Source organism: Thamnophis elegans, chromosome 5 (assembly GCF_009769535.1).
Source record: "Thamnophis elegans isolate rThaEle1 chromosome 5, rThaEle1.pri, whole genome shotgun sequence".
In the NCBI taxonomy this organism is placed as follows: domain Eukaryota; kingdom Metazoa; phylum Chordata; class Lepidosauria; order Squamata; family Colubridae; genus Thamnophis; species Thamnophis elegans.
The window spans coordinates 33,703,655-33,724,867 of record NC_045545.1 but is presented as its reverse complement, the minus strand read 5'-3'; the positions used below and the strand labels follow the sequence as shown (position 1 = coordinate 33,724,867).

Sequence of the window (21,213 nt, the reverse complement as noted above, 5' to 3'; positions counted from 1 at the left end):
ATTGTGAAACTAAAGGAACATGGAGTACACCATTCTTGCCACATCAGTTCAGCCAATTTGATGGTGTTACCTTTGGTTGGTATTTTCTATAGCTTTTTACTACAATCTAGTGATTTTCCAGAGTTTACAGCCTAGATATTGTATTTCTTGGTTCAACATTGGACCAGTTGCCCCGCCTCTTACATACTACCCTACTTAATAGCAAATTCTTGATAATGCATGACCATGGCCTTGAACACCCAAGACTTAAGTCAAGTTTAAATCATAACATTTCTTCAAGTCTTCAGAGACTCTCTGTGATGACATCATGGGCCCCCAGGGATCTGCGGACCACAGGTTGAGAACCATTGCTCTATGCCAGTGATGGCGAACCTTTTTCACCTCGGGTGCCAAAAGTATGCATGTGCTATTGCACATGCTCGTGTGCAAAACCCCATAATTTAATGGTCCCCATTAAGTGGCTCCTGTGCATGCTCATGTGACCCCCTCACTGCCCCGTGCATGTGCGCACGGCTTTCTTGGAGTCTGGAGGGGGGGAACGGCCCAATGCACAAACCAGAAGTTTGGGAACAGACTTCCGGGTTGCCCGTTGGGCCATTTTTCTCCCTCTGGAAGCTTCAGGAGGTATGAACACTGGACCTGACAGGATAACGCCTCACATGCCCTCAGAAATGGCTCCGTGTGCCACCTGTGGCATACGTGCCATAGGTTCGCCATCATGGCTCTGTACTGACTATCTTAATCTATTAATTTGCTTTTTAAACTGTAACATGTAATGCTTGTTACATTTTTAACATTTATCTAGATGGCAATAGTGTACTTGGTCAACATTTCCTAATTCAAGGACACAAATGTTACCAGACTTGTTTATTTCTTGGATGAGAGATTAAGGTACGTTACACTAATGAGTTAGACTGAGGAGTCAAAAAGATATCCTGAAGGATGACAACTATAAAACATTTCTGACAGTTGCCAAAAAAAATCCCAAGTCACCAAGAACTGAGCTTGATCTGAAGGAGAGTTCCCCTGTTCTTCTGACTTAAATATAATTATATTTTATAATAATGCTAATCAAAATTTATGCAAACATGTATGTGTCTAACCAAAAAACCCTAATAGGGTAAACAAGATTTCTGCCCATGACTTCTTGCAGACAGCATCTCTATTGAGATTGATAATAATGCTCCAAGGGCAGCCATTGAAGTGATAATACAATTTTTCAAATGCTGTAGTTATTTAACATTTTGCTCGTGCTAACAAACTCTGTAAAGCATCCATTTTGCATGGTCCAAAGAGCAGAGAAAACCATGTTCTAACAAATACAACCAAATCTAGACTTGAAACATCACTGGAGCTAACTCACCTGTGTTTTTCCACCAGTCTTCTCCTGAATAACAGTTGTAGAAATTGCACAGCTGACAGAAAAACTCTTAAAAAATGAACTGAAGACATTGCATAGGCCAATTGCTATTAAATCCTGTACATGATAAATAAAGATAAACCTCTTGGTATTCAGATTACTGTGCTGAGAAATAAGGACTACAAATATTTTCCATTAGAAAAAATAAGGATGAGGAACTTCAGAATATCAATATATCCATATCAAAAGATGTTTCTGTTTTAGGGAGACATTCAGTCATTACAGTTAATGTATCTCTTAAATAAACAGTGCTTTTTTGGAAAAATGGACCCTACTGCTTTCTTGAATATGTTTAGGTTTGCACAATGCCTGCAGAACTCAGAGGAATCCACAGGAAGGATCAGCAGCATCACAATGGTGACCATGATTTCAGCACCCAAAGTCCCACTTCTTTTTACATGCGTGTAATACGTGTAATGCATGTTCAGAAGGAGGTGGGCTTTGATTGCCAAGTTTTATCTGCAATTGTGATGCTGTTGACACACCACTGCGGGTGCCGCTGGAGGGACTTCTGCCTAATCATGTTCAAAAGGTGTAAAGTATAGTCCAGTGTTTTTCAACCTTGGCAAGTTTAAGATGTGTGGATTTCAACTCCCAGATTTCCCCAGCCAGCATGACCAACAACAACAAAAGTAATTGCCCATTAAAATTATGGCTTTATCTATTAGGTATTTATAGAAAACCATTCTATAAATGCCTAATAGATAAAGCCATAATTTCAATGGGCAATTACCTCTGTTGTTGTTTCTTTTTGGACTTGTAACTTTGATTTTATGTGTTGTGATAGGCTTAAAGTCTTTCAGAACAGTTTAATTGCATTACTGATGCTGTCACACTTTTAATCAGGAGCACCCACAGGGACTTAATTTAGTTTATTTAATTTAGGTCTGCCTGACTCCAAACAACTCGAGGTGGCTTGTAATGTAGTAAATAGATTAACATGCAATACAATTCAAAAACAAATCAACAAAAAATAGATAGGAAAGCAGATAAAGCACAAGATGGCAAATCTGGCCCTGATATGGAAAGAGCCAGGTCTTCAAAATGCTCTGAGAAACTAATAGTATGAGAGCCACCTGGATATCAGGGGGAGCTTCATTCTGGGGACAGGCCCCACAATAGAGGAGGCACACCTCCTGGGTCCCAAAAGATGACCCATTTTAATTGAAGGGATCCAAAGTGTGACAACCCTGTGAGTTTGTATTGGCTGGATAGCAGTGAAGTGCGGTGAGGTTTATGGCTGGTGAGGCACTGACACAGTGGTGGGTTTCAAAATTTTTTAGACTTGTGGACTTCAACTCCCAGAATTCCACAGCCAGGCATGCTCAGTTCCGATTTAAAGCTACAGCATTTGTTTTTGTGAAAAAGTTTCCTTCATTCTTTTTATTCTCTCTCCCCCTCCTTCCTCCCTCTCCCTCCCTCCCGCCTCTCTCAAACAGACACACGCACACAGAGAAGTTAGATTGGACTATCTCTCTTACCCCCTTCCCTCTCTCACTCACTCTCTCTCAAACAAACACAAACACAGAAGTTGGATTGGATATATTTTCCAATGGCTTGAAAGCAGCTTCTCTGCCATACCCCGCCCCCCCCATTCCCCTACTGCCTTCCCCAAACACCTCCACCATTGCAAATGCAGCCTGCGGTCTGGGTGGGAAATGCCTGAAACGCAATAAAGCCCACCCACCGACTCACCTCCTGCTTGTAGGCTGGGGTGAGAGAAGAGGCAGAGAAACCAGAGAGGAGCCGATCGAACCTTTGATTGCAGGCGGAGCCACGTTGCCTTTTCAAACTTGTAATCAGTGAAGCTGGGCTTATATAGTTTTATCCAGCTGTGTGTATGTGTTTTTGTGTGTGTATGTGTGTGTGTGTGTGTGTGTGTGTGTATGTTTGAAAAGGCAACGTGGCTCTGCCTGCAATCAAACTACATGTGCCTCACCTACATCAGGAATTTTTAGGCTTTTAACCCTTACTTAACTTTGCTCGAATGATCATAAAACCCCGAAAGTCAGACTAGATGAGGCACGTCGTTCTCCTGCCTCCTCCTGTAGAGGGCACTTTTTAAGAGGCTTTTTTAAACAGTTAAGCAGAATCATCCATGGTGACTCTGGCAGCAACTAGCTCAGCCTGACCTCAGCTCTTGCCTTTTTCCTTTTACATTTTTTTTCTTTTCATGACGACAGTGGTGAGGCTCTGCCTCCCCTGCCTCCCCTGACTGCACATCCCTGCTGGATAGACACCACAGGAGATGATAGACATCCCTTCAAATTACAGGTCCTGTGCCACACAGTGCTTTATAGATCGAAGCCAGCATCTTGAATTGCAACCAGAAACATAGCTAATGATGTAGCCTGGTCACTGCCCATGTTCTGTACTTCGGAGGATAGCTCTACATAAAGTGCATTGCGACAAACAAGTTATGAAGTGACTAGAGTATGACTGATGGTCTGGAGTGTCTCCTGATCCAGAAAAGTATGCAACTGGTGCACCGGAGGAAGCTATGCAAAGGCTTTTGACTGATTAGTTAAATTGGTGAAGAATTGCTTGTGTTTCATATTTATCTCAAATGTCCCAATGTATCTCTAATGTCCTTGGAGACAAATAGTGACTACAGAGTTGCATGCCTTCCACAGACCCTGGAAATCTATGGGAAAGTATATTTAATTATATATTTTTTATTCTCCCAGAGCTCCATCAATTTCTGCTTTGTGATATATAACTATTACCTGAGTGTGTCGGATGTGATAGTTGTGAATACTTGCATACTTCTTTCCCACAAAAATGAGAAGGAAGTAGCTTACTATTGCCAGAGATAAAGCATGTAATATAATTTTGTCCAGTTTTGAGAAGACAGGTAGTGTAGGATGCAGAAACCTGAAACAAAAGAGATGCTTCAGTCCTGTGTAAAGAACATCCTTGAATACTTTGATTAGAATATATAAGCTATAGCTCTATTTATTTACCACCATCTCTTTCAACCCACAATTTTGTACACCAAGCAAGTGGTGCTAAATAAATATGTGCTTGTTGCTTGGATTTCAAACATTGAATTTCATGTACTTATTGTTAAAAACTTAAAATTAGGACAAATAATGTTTTCCCAGCAGACTATAGAAGGCTTGGGCAACACTAAATTTGATCCCCAAAGTGTGCTTTGGATATTGAAGACAACACTCTGTTCTCAATAAAGCAGTCACACAACTGCCATTCACAGCTACCATGTGAAGGAGAGAGGCATTTTAAGGAGTTACGCAGACATCCCCATGTCAGGGGTGGGTTGCTGTCAGCATTGCTGCCGGTTCGTAGCACACATGTGCGTGGTTGAGGGTAAATTATTCTGCGCATGCGCAGAACATTAAAAAATGATTAAAAACAAGGCCATCAACAGCCGTGGCAACCGGGGAACAGGTTTGGGGGTGTGTCAAGCCTGCCGTCCCTGCCAGTTCGGCAAGCAAGTGCCAATTTCCACTACCGGTTCACCCGAACCAGTGCGAACTAGTAGCAACCAACCTCTGCTCCATGTCCTCCAAAGCAACATTCAAAGATCACTTTGGACATTCCTTCCCCTGATTTCTTATTTCTACTTTTCTTTGTATTTTACATATGAAATAAAATAATAATTAAAAAGAAAATTTGACATTCTGCACAGTACTAAAGAGTCAATTTAGAGTTGCTGGAACTGTGATATGAATGGCAAATAAATCTGATAAGTAAAATAAAATAACACATTATTATTTTTAGCTCATTTTAAGGTTTACAGTAATGATAGCTCTTTAAGAATACTGATGGTCCTCATATGATACTGATGACTAGAACACTGTTCTGATGACACTTTACACTGTTCAGTAAATGTTAAATCCTGGCCCTATCAGGTACAGTACAAAGCAAAATTACAGTATATAGAATATTTCAACACTGTTGGCTTGACTAAATGGTGTTGGTATGCACATGGACACAAATAGAGATGGTAGCATATATTTGACTGACAAAGTTAGCAATGTTGAAATATTTATGAGAATAAGCTTTCAGTTCATACGTTGGCAAATGTTTCACGGGAATTTCAAGCTGGGGTATTATTTACTAAGTTCTTTACCCAATTCTTCAATTTCATTATTATTTCATTTCCTTTTTCTTATTTCATTATTTTTATTTTTTTAAATTTATTATTTGTTCTTCCTTTTCTCCCCCATGCATATCTTACCCTGAAAGAGAATAGCATGAAAAGTACATATTTATACATGTATGAAAAATACATAGTATTAGATTTAGATTACATACTTGTGGGGAGTCATTGTAAAAACTCCCTGACTAGATTCGGAATGTAGATGGGTTTGGGTAGAAAGCATTGTAAAAACAATAATCTGTAAAAGAAAAACAATGCACTCTATATTATTTGAGATGAATATTACTTATTTAAATTTATTTCAATATTAAATTTGTACACCTTCAAATTCAGCCTTGATTAATGGCAATTACAATGTCAATATCTATCTTAGCATTATGGACTAATAACTGTCCCATATTAGCCAGACATTGAAATAGACTGTAATAATATTCAGTGGTATAATGCCAAACAAGGCAGACTTTTGATTAGTTACCACAAACAGTAGGATACAATCACCAGTGCAAAGATTAGTATTAGGGGAGGGGGAAGTTTCATAGTCAGAAAAGTATTTTCCCCAACAGCAAGTTTCACTGATACTGAAACTTAAGGCAGAATGTTTAATGTTTAAATCTCCATTTCCCAAGAATGCATTCCCAAGGACAATAATAGACCATAACACTATTAGATAAAATTGGGTTTTATCAGAATAATGGACAAAATGTTTTTACTGTCTCTGCAGTGAAGGCAAAGAAGGGATGGTGTACTATCCCCTGAATCTGAAGTATGCAGTAAAACTGTTTTAGCAGAGGACCTGAAATAAATTATAATAAGGGACAATGCTTCTTTCAGATGCAATATTTCCTTATTTTTCTTGGTGGAGAACTTAAGGCCAATATAATATAAGCAAAATAAAAGAGTAGCAAAATCCTTAAAATTCAGTTCTGTACTAAAGAAAGACAATGTTTGAAGGAAACTGTTTCATGCATCAATCTATGACCCAATTCAAGTCCTTTGCATAACTGTGATTTTGGGAACATAAATGTAATTTTGTTGAAAAAATGTCAGATATTTACCAAAACAAGCTCCATTGGAAACTCAATAGGATAGTGTTTATAAGTTATTTTAATGCACTTGCTGACCCTCAGCAATAGTAAAGAAAGCAAAAACAGCAGGATACTAGTGGAATTTGCTTTAGGGAGGCCCATGCAGTAGTATACCAAATTCTGAAAAAAAGAAAATGTCAGCAAAATGTTCAGAACTAATTCTTGCACGTTAATTTGCTGCTAATAATATCATTGTAAAAATCAACAGTCTTTTAAAGGACATCGTTTTTTTCTTCAAAAATAAATATAGCTGCCTATCTCACACACATGACTCTAGGAGGCTTATAACTAAAGCATACACAGTACAAATAAATAAATAACAACAACAATAATGATGATAATACAAATAAGATAAATGTATTAAAAACAATTAAGAACCAAAAACCCTTTCATGGGTTTCCACGCCACTCTTTAAACTCTGGGTCAGATAGCAAAACTAGGGATTCAAACCCTTCTATAAGGTTCCTCTAGAGCAGTGTTTTTCAACCTTTTTTGTGCAAAGGCACACTTTTTTCATGAAAAAAATCATGAGGCACACCACCATTAGAAAATGTTAAAAATTTTTAACTCTGTGCCTATATTGACTATATATAAAGTAATTTTCCCACGGCACACCTTACACTATGTCATGGCACACTAGCCTATCTTGGGGATAATTATAGTATTTTCCATAGTGCAGCAGAGAAGGCCCTCATCCTGGGTCCTACCAGATGACACTACCCTATGGATACACACTATCCACAACTGTTTTCTTCTGCTGAGCCTGATGGGGCAAGTAAATGCCACTCGGAAGGGGTGGTCCCTCAGATAACCTGATCTGGTAACGAAGACCTTTGTGCTATACTTCTTTGATATTATTCAGAAGTTAAGTCCCACCCTGTTTAAAGTGGGTTGGTTTGTCCTCACTGTTTTAAGAAAGACAACGGCATATCATAAAGAAAATAATAATGCCTAAAAACAGGGAACTTAAGACTTAAGCCCCTGGTGAGAATTACGATTCCTCGTATGTGCATTGTAACTTGTAACCACTCGTTATATCTTTACAAATGAAGGAATTTGATAAAACTTTTAACTAGTATCTTTTACTCTTCGTGGGAACTACATTAATATTGACTTCTCCTTTCCCCATTCTTGTCGAGAAATAGGAAAGTTACTCACATAAAAAAATGACAATGGGCCTGAATGAAAATCAATTACAATTCCGAAGATGAAAGAGAACTGTGATATAATCACATGTAATGCTGCTGCTGTAAGGTAAGCATTCATGAGACTCTCTGAGACATATGTTGTAACAAATCCCAAGCCAATTATGGCCAAAAGTATCTGGAAAGAACAAAAGAGATGGTTAAAATAGAAGAAAATGGGATTTTAAGGAAAACATAAACCTCAATTTACTGCAATAGCTGGCTTATTTCTCCACAGTTTGCTATTATACACCTGAAATTTTTTAAAAAACTATACTATTTTTTTAAAAACCCAAGTGAATATTTTGCAAGGACAGAAGTATTGTCAAATATCTCTGTCCTTGAAGGTATCTCTAGCAGGACTACCAGATTTTGTAACAGCTTTGTTCCCGATGATATCTGTGACATTCCCTATGACAGTGATGGCGAATCTTACAGCATGCCAAAATTGGAAAGTTCTGGTTGGCCCTTTGGAGCCATTTTTCACCCTTCCCAGCCTCTGGAGGCTTTCCTGAAGTCCGGGGAGTGCAAACAACGGCCGCAACGGGCCAACCGGAAGTTTGGGAACGAACTTCTAAACTAGACTATGTTCTTTCTCTGTGTCATATAATATATGTGGGTATATATGCATAATTTTATTTATTCATTCATTCATTCATTCATTCTGTCATGTTTATGTAGTGTATACTGGAGGTAGTGACCCTTTGAGAGCTGTATGCAACAAAACCTCAGTTTAATGTATGCCGATTAGGACATTTACATTTACATTCAAAGTGACAATAAAGTTAGTCTAAGTCAAAGTTTAAGTCATTTTACTTCACCTTACTTGACTCTGAATCTCTTTTCCTTAGTTAGAAAATCATCTTTTTTTCTAAAACAAATGTAGAAAAATATCCTTGGCTAATAATAATTCAGCCTTCTTTCCTTCCCCTGGAGTTTCCAGATTGGAAGGGGCCTTTTAGACAAGCAACCAATGGATGGGGCAGAGGTGGACTAGATCAGTGTTTTTCAACCACTGTGCCGCGGCACACTAGTGTGCCATGACATAGTGTAAGGTGTGCCGTGGGAAAAACACTTTATATATAGTCAATATAGGCACAGAGTTAAATTTTTTTAACATTTTCTAATGGTGGTGTGCCTCGTGATTTTTTTTCATGAAAAAAGTGTGCCTTTGCACAAAAAGGTTGAAAAACACTGGACTAGATGACCTACAAGGTCCCTTCCAACTCTGCTAATCTGTTACATCATCTACTTTATGACTCCAAATTAGTCAATGTTCTGAGATAAACCGATGTCAGGGGCCAGTAGCTCTTCTTGGCCCTCAATACCAAAAACATAGAAACAAAATTGGTGAAATTTCATCAGACAACAATTATCTTGGGTGAAATCTTATGAGTTTTCATTTGAAATAATTGAAACCTTGCATAATTCTGGTGAACTCTTGAATGTTTTCAATGTCCTCAGGCAAATATCAGCAGATTTTAGGAATCTTCTGAATTTCAGCTATTATGCAAGGTGAAATGTTTCTGGTTATCAGACAGTAATTCCTAAGTTTGTTCTCTCCTCTTTACATTCCTTAAGATCTAATTTTCTTTCCATGTTATTCTTAACCCTACTATAAAATACAGTGGACAAAGAATAAAAAATAAATTATATTTTAAAGGCAATAGAAAGATTGTATAAAGGCAAATAATTTGTTTATTTTTTTCAGTACATCAGAGCCAAAAATACAACTATCAGCCTCTACTTTGCTTGCTTCCTATCGGCTGCCATAGAAACAGGGAGGGTGGGGGCTGGTGGTATTTGGGGGGGAATTGCTGGTGCTGGAGGAGTTATCATGAAGGGAGTTTTGTTCTCACCATCTTCTGCGCATGCTGATGGCTCGTGTTTAGGCTTGGTCAAGGTTAACCGTCTCTGAATATCCAGCTGAATGAGGCCACTTGAAGATGCACCCCACATGACACCTTTGGGAGTTGCAGATTGAACATTGGGTTGGGGTAACTGGGCAGAGGGTCCTGGGTAAACCTTTGATATGTACATGTTCACGCCTTTTTGTCTCAGATTTTGTTTTTCTTTAGCTGCTTTCATTTCATGTCTAGTAAAAGTACCTTTATCTCTACTCAAATAGAGTTGGGGCTTTTCTTTCTTGGATACTGTATGAGGCATGCCTGACATTAACTTAAAAATATTGGTGTAGAATTAGTATATAGAATTTTTATGCATCAGAAAAAGAATAATGGAGTCTAAAAATATTGAGATTTTAGCAAGTCAGTTGTGGACGCCATACACTCAGAAGGAAAGTCTACTCAGCTAAGATTTAACTTTCATTTAACTTTTGTGTTTAAATATGTGTCATATTACATGTTACTGAATTTTTATTCTGTCTTTGAAAATACCAAGAGTTTCCACACTCTATGAGGTGAGACGGAGGGAACTTAAAAAGTCGGCATTTTCTACCAGAGCTCCTACCCATATAGAATCAGTTACTCTCAGAAATAAGATGCAATGCTATTTATTGCTATTATTGATACACACACAGTAGTGTTAACTTAACTGAAGTGACATTAAAGCACTTACAATAAATAAATAAAAACATGGGTAAGAAAAAGAAATGATAATTCAAATGTGTTTCCTACCTGAATAATCCCAACAAAAAATGTAGTAGATGCAGTGTGAGTTACTGCTTCCATATAATTCCGCATAAAATTTTCATCAGAAACATTGGCCAAAGTGCCATTAATTGGTAACTGTATACTAAAATTAAGACTACTCTGAAAATTTGCTGCCATTGCATTCAGAATGCTGAAAGAACCTGTTGCCAAAAAGCAGAAATTCAAGATAAAAGCCAAAGCCAATATAAATTCCAGTACCATATTAATTGTAACAAGGCAATTCTTACCATTTCTCTAAAGAGCTTAAAGTATAAAATGCTTTCAGAATACCAGTTTGGTCTGGTGGTTAAGGCACCAGGGTAGAAACCAGAAGACTGTGATTTCTAGAGCCACCTTATGCATGAAAGCTGGCTGAGTAACTTTGATGCAGTCACTTTCTCTCAGCTCAACTCATCTCACAGGGTTGTTGGGGCAAAATAGAAGAAGAAAGTACTATTGATTATGTTCATTGCCTTAAATAATTTATCTATGTATATATAAATGGCTCTGTGTGTGTGTGTGTGTGTGTGTGTGTGTGTGTGTGTGTGTGTGTTCCAGCATAACTCTGGAACACCTCGAGCAATTTCAGCCAAACTTGGTACACAGACAACTTACTCTCTGGAAACAAATACTGTGGGGGTAAGATACCCCTAACACCTCTTGGGGTGTGTGTTCTATTATGATACAGCCTGTTGCACCTTGAAATGGCCTTTACTGTACTGCTGTAAAATGGCTTCTACTGTACAGTGCAGCAGAGTTGCCATGGTAACAGCTTCACAGTATTCCACAAGGGGGCTCCCTTTGGTAAGGGGGGAAAATCCAACATTAGAAATTACATTTGGTCCAGACATTTCCCCCCTATAAATTAATCCCTGGACAACGCCGGGTTATCACTTAGTAAAAAATAATAAAGACAGGATATAAACAAATCAACAAACCTACAGATAAATTATTTCTCTGCATATTATTTCTTCTAGTATTCTGATGTCAGAAGTTACATCACTGGCCACTCAACAACAGTGATGCTCAATCCATTGTCCATAAATCATCACCGGAGAGATTCACCAGATTTACAGGACTCTGTATTAACTCTTTGTCAGCTGGATAGAGCCTGATCCTAACCTAAACATACCCAAGTCCAACTCATGTTCACCATTAGTCAACCATTGATGCTATATAGTTCCTCTAAACTGGCATCATATAACTTTTATTTCAAACAGGAAATTTAAATCAAGAGATTTATGGGGTTTACAGATGAGTGGCACTCAATTAGGTAATTTGATTTTTTACTATCTAGACTCAAGAGACAATCCTGGGCAACCATAGTTCCGGTGGCTTACAGGTGAAACTCAAAAAATTAGAATATTGTGCAAAAATTCATTTATTTCAGTAATGCAACTTAAAAGGTGAAACTAATATATGAGATAAGACTCATTACATGCAAAGCAAGATAGTTCAAGCCATGATTTGTCATAATTGTGATGATTATGGCGTACAGCTCATGAAAACCCCAAATCCACCATCTCAGAAAATTAGAATATTACATGCAATCAATAAAATAAGGAATGTACATAGAACAATATCGGACCTCTGAAAAGTATAAGCATGCATATATACTCAGTTCTTGGTTTGGGCCCCTTTTGCAGCAATTACTGCCTCAATGTGGCGTGGCATGGAAGCTATCAGCCTGTGGCACTGCTGAGGTGTTATGGAAGACCAGGATGCTTCAATAGTGGCCTTCAGCTCTTCTGCATTGTTCAGTCTCATGTCTCTCATCTTTCTCTATGGGGTTCAGGTCAGGCGAGTTTGCTTGCCAATCAAGCACAGTAATCCCATGGTCCTTGAACCAGTTTTTGGTGCTTTTGGCAGTGTGGGCAGCTGGAAAATGAAGTCCCCATAAAGCTCATCTGCAGAAGGAAGCAAGGAGTGCTCCAAAATTTCCTGATAGACGGCTGCGTTGACCCTGGTCTTAATGAAGCACAGTGGTCCAAAGTCCTGTTGCTCAGTGGTCCAAAGTCCTCTTTTCTGATGAGAGCAACTTTTGCCAAAAGCACCAAAAACTGGTTCAATGACCGTGGGATTACTGTACTTGATTGGCCTCTCCATTCTTCCTCCATACTCTGGGTCCTGGTTTCCAAATGAGATGAGATGAGACTGTGATATATTCTCAATCCCAGCCTGTCTGGTTTCTATAAATTGTTAAAATAGTTGTAGTTTAAACCACATTTGTTTTCACAATTTTTATAATGTTTTTGAGAGTACTTTGGGTGGGTGTTACCATTCTGGGGTATTGCTTTTTTTTTGCCAAAATGACATAAAACTGGTTCATGGAAACACCGAAATGATAATACAATTAGCAATATAAGCATTGAAATTTTGAAAACTGGTAATAGAGAACAGAACTTTAAAAATGTCACTGACTGTGTATCTAGATAAGATATGCTAAGTGAAACTGTGATATCACATAAGCAATATGGAAACCATAAATAGAAAATAAACAGATGAATATTTAAAAATAGGATTTCATTGGCTGGATATGCACTTCCCCTTAGGGGATGTAACTTGTCAAATGATGTCCTAAAACTGAAAACTGTTATTATATGACATAAGGTACATAAAATAATTCAAATGATCATATTTAATTTGGAATTGCATTTTAGACTAAAAAATTCAATATAATTTTTTTTAACATGAAGAGATTGAGAAGATACACACAAAGAAATTATAATAATCATTGTATTTGCTGAAAAACCTGAATTTCCATTATCTTGACGGGGAAAATGTATAGAGCAGTGGTGGCAAATCTTTTCGGCATTGAGTGCCAAAAAGGGAGCATGCATGCTCTTCGGGCCCACAAACCTGGAAGAGGAGCTGCCCAGGGGGCATGCGCATGCCAGAAAATGAACTTCTAGTTTCCGGTGTGTGCATGCACACCATCCAGCTAGTCTTCCAGTTACTGGTATACATGCATGCCTGACGATCACCTGGCAAGCGCACCTGCTCACACCGGAAAATGGAAGATGAGCTCTTCCAGTTTCTGGCACTGCGACACGCACAAAGGCCAACTGATCATCGCATGTGCATGCGCACCAGAAACCCGGAAGAGGAATGGGCAACGCTATACGTGCCAGGTGATATGGCTCCACATGCCACTTTAGACACATGTGTCATAGGTTGGCCATCACAGGTATAGAGAGTACTTTAATAGGATATTCCCTATCTTTTTCAATATTTATTTACTGGCCCATGAACTGCCATTCATCTATCAGAAAGAACTAATCATTTACCATTTGATTCATTATTAACAGTCACCAATGTCTAATAAATTAGCAGTATTTAGCTTTCAAGGGCTCAAGAAATTTTGAATTATAAAATACCAGAATAGGAAAGGGCATAAAGAAGCCTTCTATAACTTACATTTATTATTTTACATCCCATCTTGTGGAATGTAGAGGGCATAAACATGGAGCTGAATTGGTTCTAAACTGAAAATAGTTCATTTTCTAGAAATATTGTAAGCTCATCCTATTAGTCTCAATAAATCTTGCTTAAAAAACTCTATTGGAAATGTACTTGATGAACAATCACTTTTGATTCTCAGACAGCTGCCAAAAAGACTGACAGGCCTATTAACTAAGGCGCAGCAGAGTGGAAACGAGAGTAGAAGTGTGTATATAGCTTTATTTTCTCTTCCAAAGTATAAGGGCTGACGTTGGCAAAACAAGAGTCAGTCATTTTCTAGGCTAGAGAATCATTATATAAACATTTCTCAGTTACCCAGGGCCAATAAATCAAGTATTCATTACCTTAGAAAGAACATAGGGAAAAGCCTAGAATTTGCAGCAAAATTATAGACAAAGGTTCTGACTTCATTGTACTGCAATAATCAATCAACTGTTGTGTTTAAAACTTCATTTTTGTTTCATTAATTAATTAATTAATTAATTCATGTTTGTTCATCTAGCCAAGTCATGTCTGAGAATCTTTTGCCAAATCAAGAGATGAGTAAAGAGTTAAGTATTTGGAGAGCTGTGATTTGCTGTTGCACTCTGCTGTCAAGCCTGAAATAGAGGTGTTTTTAGAGCATGAAAATGGTAAGAGACCCACTTTTACCAGCAATTATGTCTGGATTTCAGAGAAGAACCTTTGCAATTTATTCTCCTCACACAGAGTGATTACAAAGAGAAATTACAAAGAGAAAAATAATTTATTTAACTTCCAAATTTTTACAAATAAACTCATCTATCTAAATTGAAACAAGTATAAAATACTGCTAAGAGAAGAACTATGGAGAACTTACAAGGGTCATGATTTTGTCATAAAACTAATTGATTGAACAGATAAATCAAACTTGATATAGTAACTTTTTAAAATATTTACAGAGTTGTCTTTAGCTTTGTGAATTATTTGATGACAGATAATAAAACTATGGTATTAACAGAAGATTTAGAGATAAATACTAAATAAAAGTCAATATGTTTGAAAGTATAAATGAACAAAAACAAGTTTTTTAATGAGTCAGTATATCACTTCTAATGACAAATAACCCCATACAAATGGAATGAACAGATAGCATAGTACTTACCAATAGAGACATGTCGCGAGGTTCCAAATATAACATATACTAAAGAGCAGCAAAATGCAGAATAAAAATTATTTATAACTGGAATTGGTAATCCGGTTAATACTATTCCTGATAATCCTATAAGGAATGCATATTTTTAAAATATACTCTCAAAACTGATACAAAGCAAACAGTTCATTGCCCATTTGTAGTGAAGGAAGAGCCAACCTGCCCTATCTTATTATAACTTCTTATTCTAATAAATAATCTGTTATTGATCTGACCTTGCTGTAAAAATCTATAACTCTGAGAAAGACAGAAGGACGGGAGGAAACAGAAGAGGACAACCTGTGACAATGACTGCATTACTGGAACACCTGAAAGACCAGGCTGAGGACAAATTATGGTCATTAAGAATCCACTCCAACTTGATGGCTCATGATGAGTCAATCAATCTTCATATGGCACCATTTTCTGGGAAAAACAAAAAGCATCTATCGCTGCTATGATGTATCTAAGTAAAAAGCCTACTTTTTTCCTCTTCTCAATATCTCTGGGTGTTGCCTATATCTTTCCTTCTAACTATCTTGTGAATGACACATAAAGGGGAATCTAAGCAACCCAATTATTGTATTTTATTTAATTTATTTATTTAGTTTGTCAAACATGTACGAGATAACAGGTATAATTATAAACATGGACATGAACACAGGAAATGGGTATGAATAAATGGGGACAGTAGAACAGGGACGGTAGGCACACTGGTGCGCTTATGCACGCCCCCTTACAGACCTCTTAGGAATGGGGTGAGGTACATGGTTGACAGTTTAAAGTTAAATTCTTCCAGCGGTGGGCAAGGGGCAAAACTGTGGCAGATGATTGATGAATAGCAGAGGTGGGGCTGGATTGGAGCCAGTTTTTAATCAACCTTTTCTTGATTATTTACAAGCCTGGAATAGCTCAGAATGATTGGCTAGTTGAAGGAGCACTTTGGACACAGATAAGATTTAGATTCAGATATTCACTTAATCATGAAAATCCATTAGTGGTCTTGGATATATCAATGTCTAGGACTCTAGGAGAATAAAATAGGCAAACACTTGACTGGAAAAAAGGTAGAATATAAACATGTTAAATGTAACATGTAGTATGTTAGTGCTATCACTACTACTGCTACTATTACTACTACTAGACAAATGTATGAAGTATGGTCCTGAAATCACATTTTATATGTAAACAGTTGTTGGAGATAAAAGGGACAAGGCAATGGTGGTTCCATGCCTACTTCTGACTCAAGTTAATTGGAAGGCAGCAATTTTTATTTCCATTAGAACTAGAATTAAGAACCAATCATATTTCTGGTGACTTTGCCAGAAACATTGATGATTGTAAGATGCAAAGTACAGTTATTGGGTCCAAACTATATTCTTTCAGGCTGCTATATCTGGAATAAAGCAGACAAAGAAGAATTATTTTCTCTGTGGTACAGATTCTAGTGCATCATAGGTTACATACAGATGTTCTTTAATAATGCATGAACAAATATTGAAGCATGTAGAGAGAGTCCACTTTTATGGGCAATTTATAAAGAACATTAATTTTCAAATCAGAAATGATTTTGTTTATGTTGCTACTTCAATAGGGGGGTCATGTGCTTTCCTTTTGCGACCCTTTGACAAGCAAAGTCAATGGGGAAGCCAGTTTCATTTTAACAACCATGTTACTAATTAACAACTGCAGCGAATCATTTAATAACTGTTTTTAGAAAGTTCGTAAAATGGGACAAGATTCACTTAACAACTGTCTCGCTTAGCAACAGAAATGTTGGGCTTGGTGGTGGTCATAAGTCGAGGATTATCTGTACCAGAGGCTGTGTTTGTTATCTGAGTCCAAACCCCATATGTTTCTATTCACCATAGAGTAGCAAAGAGAGCTTCAGCCTAGGATCATGATGGCAAACTTATGGCACCTGTGCCAGAGGTGGCACACAGAGCCCTCTCTCTGGGCATGCACGCCATCAGCAGCTGCTCTTCTGGGGTCCGGTGCGGCCATGCCAGATGGTCTTTGGGCGCATAGGAGTGCCAGAAACTGGACAGAGCTGCCCATTGTGCCGACCAGCTGGTCTTTGCACGTGCATACGCTCCTGAAACCAGAAGACCAGCTGGGGGTGCACGCATACATATCGGGCAGCTGCTCTTCCGGTTTTTAGTGCTCCCGCATACATTTTGGTTTCAGCACTCAGTGCTGAAAAGGTTCGCCAACGCTGGCCTAGGATATACTGCCATATGTGGAAAAGACTGGAAAATTATCCGCCTTGAAAGCTTTTAAATAGAAAATGAGAAATGGACTAACTTACCTTGGAAAACCTGCACCATCCCTACATTTATGCCAGCATGTAAGTCTCCTAGAATCCATTCAGTAATGCGATAAGTATAAAGCCAGTTTAAAATAGGAAACATCTTGAGTATGAATTTCCTGAACCGCGCACATGAGAATCTGAAATAAGATTGTATAGAAAGCCAATCTTTTATCTTGATAAAAGAGGCTCAGTTGTTTCTATGATACATACTAAGGTAATCTTGAAACCAACAAAATACTCTGCCAATCATCAGCCCTGTATGTTTTTGTTAAATAATAGACCAAATGTAAAATTTGGTTTAAAATCTTAGCCTGGCACTTTGAATCCTCTCCACGGGCAGAGCTGAGTACAGGTAGTCTTCAAGTTCATTTAGTGACCATTCAAAGTTACAACAGCACTAAAAAAGTGATTTATGACCATTTTTCACACTTACAACTATTGTAGCATCCCCATGGCTATGTGATCAAAATTCAGATGCTTAGTACCTGGTTCCTATTTATGACAGTTGCAACCTTCTGACAAGCAAACTCAATGTGGGAGCCAAGTTCACTTAACCACTGTGTTACTAACTTAACCACTGAAGTGATTCACTTATCAACTGTAGCAAGAAGAGTCATAAAATGGGGCAAAACTTATTTAACAAATGTTTCACTTGACAACAGTAATTTTGGGCTCAATTGTGATTCAAGGACTACCTGTACACATTGGGTATTTACATTGATCAAGGTCATTGCAGACACAGGCCAATTACTCAGACTAATCAAATTACTCAGAGATTAAAATGCAACTTTGCAATTGGGCAGGACAGCCCAAGGAACAGCTATACCTGTCCTACAGGTGCCACTGCAGCTGGGGCAAGATTGGAGCTTGCACTTCCCCATATACTCCCTGCCACTGCTGCACCCCCTCTTTGCTACTAGTGGTAGCTCCCCAGTAATATTGTAGCAGGGGTGGGTTTCTCGCCCCGTTCCAAACGGTTCGGTTGGAACGGGGCCAGCGGCGTCCTCGTGCATGCGCGCGGTGCACGCATGCGTACTAGCATCTGTGCGATGCTCCAGCTGCTCCTGGAGGATCGCGCAGGTGCTGTATGCGTCCTGCGCATGCGTGGAAGGCCAGAACTCGTCAAAACCGGGTAAGGAGCACGGGCAAGCGGATGGGCCCTTCGCCATTCCCGGAAGTTACTTACTTCCGGGTTCGCCGACCAACCAGTTCGCAGGGACTGCCGCGAACCGGTTGAAACCCACCCCTGTATTGTAGGGACTAGAGATTTTTATTTCAGTGTATGGAAAGACTACCAATGCTGTGGCCTCCAGGTGAATGAACCTGGACTAATGTGGCATTTATAAGGATCGAGTTCTAGATCCCTGGTGTAGATGCTCCTTCAAGGCACTTGATGTTCCCAAACTGGGCCTGAGTTTGGTGGGGTCTAATAATCCACATTAATCAGAACAATTGGAGCTGGAAAACCACATGTTCCCAAGCATCATACCCAGGTACATTTTGGAAGCATGCCAGCAATTGTCCTATATAGAATCACTTTAGGGATTAACAACAGATTTTGCAGTAAGCAACTGCAAATTCTGCCTTACTCAATGTTGCCAATGGAAGGGAAGAACTGTGACATTGTAATATGTCACCAATGGTACCCTGATGTGAAGCTGTATCACTATCTAACCCATCTTAAATTGGAACTCGGTTCTTCTACATATTTATCACTGTTGCCATTCTTTTCTTCATAATTGCATTTTTATTACACCTGATTGATTGGACCACTGGGGCTAATTTAGCTCTACATGAAAGAGAAGAAACTGTGCACAGTAAAGTCTGTAAACAATGATAAACATTTATAATATCATAAGAAAATTGGGGTTTATTGTTCGATCTAGAAACATAACAAAGCAGTCAGGTATCGAGAGGAACAAACTTCCTGACTAATCTTACCTGCATTGGATCTTTCGTCCAAGTTTAGGGCTTTCAGTTTCCTTGTTGAACTGGGAATACATGTTTTGGTCATGCTCGTGTTCAAATTCTTCTTCGTTGTACACCTTTCTGTTGATGTTATATATCACCCTTAGTGGCACTCTGTCATTGATAGTATTTATATCTGGCTCCATTTCATTATATTGATCCTGACATTTAAAAAATAAATCTATTAAATTAAAAGAACATTTTATTTTGTGTCTCTTTTGTGCTATTGTTTCATGGCTCACAATACTTCGGAAACTCACGCTCATGTTCAAACAGAATGAGGCTGGTTTCTGTCGATTAGCCTCATGTTCACTATGTAATATCTGTTCTCAGAATAGGAAAACATTCAGTAAAAAAAAAAAATCACTTGTGAAGTCTCTCTCTCTGATAGCTCCATTCCCTCTTCCCCCTCAAAGCTCTCAAGTTGCCTTGATGCTGACCAGGGGTGGACTCCTGTACTGGTTGGTACCGATTCGCTTTGCATGCGTGCTGCTTGCTTCACTCGCGAATGCTCTGCACATTGCTCGCGCATGCACAGTTGACCATAAATTGTTCTGCACATGCACAGAAACATGTCGGAAATGGCAGAAGAGACTGGACAACTGGTATGGGGGGATGGCCAGCCTGGGTCATTGCCGGTTCTGTGACACAGGCCAAATCATCACTATCAGTTCCGCCGAACCAGGCCAAACTGGGAGCAACCCACCTCTGATGCTGACCAATGTTCCCTCTAATTTTTTTTCAGTGTGAGCAGAAAAGTATAGTGTTTGAGCGGCACATTTTCATGCCTGAGCACCTGAATTTTTTTCACAGATGTCACCTAAGACAACAATGAAATCAGTATTATTTGAAACTCAAAGTTATGTTTATTCAAGGTACCCGCTTAATTAAAAGTGTTATATAATATCAGTATCACTTAACAACGCTCCTGCTTAGCAACCAAAATGTTGGCTCAGAAAGTCTGGCATTTGAAACAAAAAATAGCCTTTAAAGTTGTGGTGTGTTAGGAGCATTTTTATTCCTGCATTTTAAACACACACACACACACACACACACACACACAGGGAAACATAGGAACTTCGAAGGGTGAATATTTTGAAATGGTAGTTGGAGAAAATAGTGTAAGTAAAATAGTGCTTTATATAATTAATGAACAGGTTTTTTTTTAATAGTTTCTTTTTACATTCATTTCTGTGTTCATTTTCTTGGGAATGAAATTCCTTGAGGCTAACTTAATTTTTGGAAGAAAAAAAATAATGCCTGTAAACCAGCAAGAAATTTAAGACAATGTTTAAAATTTGTATTCGAAGAATTTAACAAGAAGGCATTTCTGTTTGCATTGCTTTCAGCAAACATTTCCTATTTTTACTGCCTTTCATTCACTCACTTTTCACTGATAATGTTTATACATATTCATTAAGTGACAGCATTTTGGCAGACAGCATTGCTTTTTCTACATTACTGTATCAAAATGTCCTGCATCTAAAAATGACTGATCTATGGCCTTATCACTGCTGTGACGAGCCCCGCCCCCCCAGAATAACTGCTGCCACCGCCTCCTCCTCCTCCAACAGTACCACCACATTTGCTGCCTGGCGCTGCAGCTGAGGTGAAGCTGCCAAAGCTCCCGCTGGCGCCCCCGCCCATGGCAGCGGCGGCGGTGCCTGCCTCCCCCTCCACTCGGAACACCTCACCTAAGCAGGGGTGCTGGCGGGAGCTTTGGCGGCTTCACCTCAGCCGCAGCGTTGGGTGCCAAATCCGGCAGTGCTGTTGGGGGAGGAGGAGCAGCAGCAGATATTCCGTTCGAGCAGAAAGCAGGGCAAGGGATGGGAGGAAAGAAAAGAGCCTGAAGCGCCTGA

At 38.8% G+C, this 21,213-nt stretch overlaps 1 protein-coding gene across 1 annotated transcript in view; it reads right to left on the bottom strand.

The window, feature by feature from the left end:
• SLC26A8 (solute carrier family 26 member 8) overlaps positions 1-19,620 on the bottom strand; it is a 41,736-nt gene extending 22,116 nt beyond the window's left edge. The window contains exons 1-10 of the mRNA XM_032217845.1: positions 19,615-19,620; positions 19,328-19,515; positions 17,384-17,523; positions 15,049-15,165; positions 10,449-10,624; positions 7,787-7,951; positions 6,599-6,748; positions 5,699-5,781; positions 4,147-4,294; positions 1,364-1,477 (exon numbers count right to left, since the gene is read on the bottom strand). Of these exons, the coding sequence (XP_032073736.1) occupies positions 1,364-1,477; positions 4,147-4,294; positions 5,699-5,781; positions 6,599-6,748; positions 7,787-7,951; positions 10,449-10,624; positions 15,049-15,165; positions 17,384-17,523; positions 19,328-19,515; positions 19,615-19,620 (1,287 nt within the window). The remainder of the gene's footprint in view (positions 1-1,363; positions 1,478-4,146; positions 4,295-5,698; positions 5,782-6,598; positions 6,749-7,786; positions 7,952-10,448; positions 10,625-15,048; positions 15,166-17,383; positions 17,524-19,327; positions 19,516-19,614) is intronic.
• Between the last annotated feature and the right edge of the window lie 1,593 nt (positions 19,621-21,213).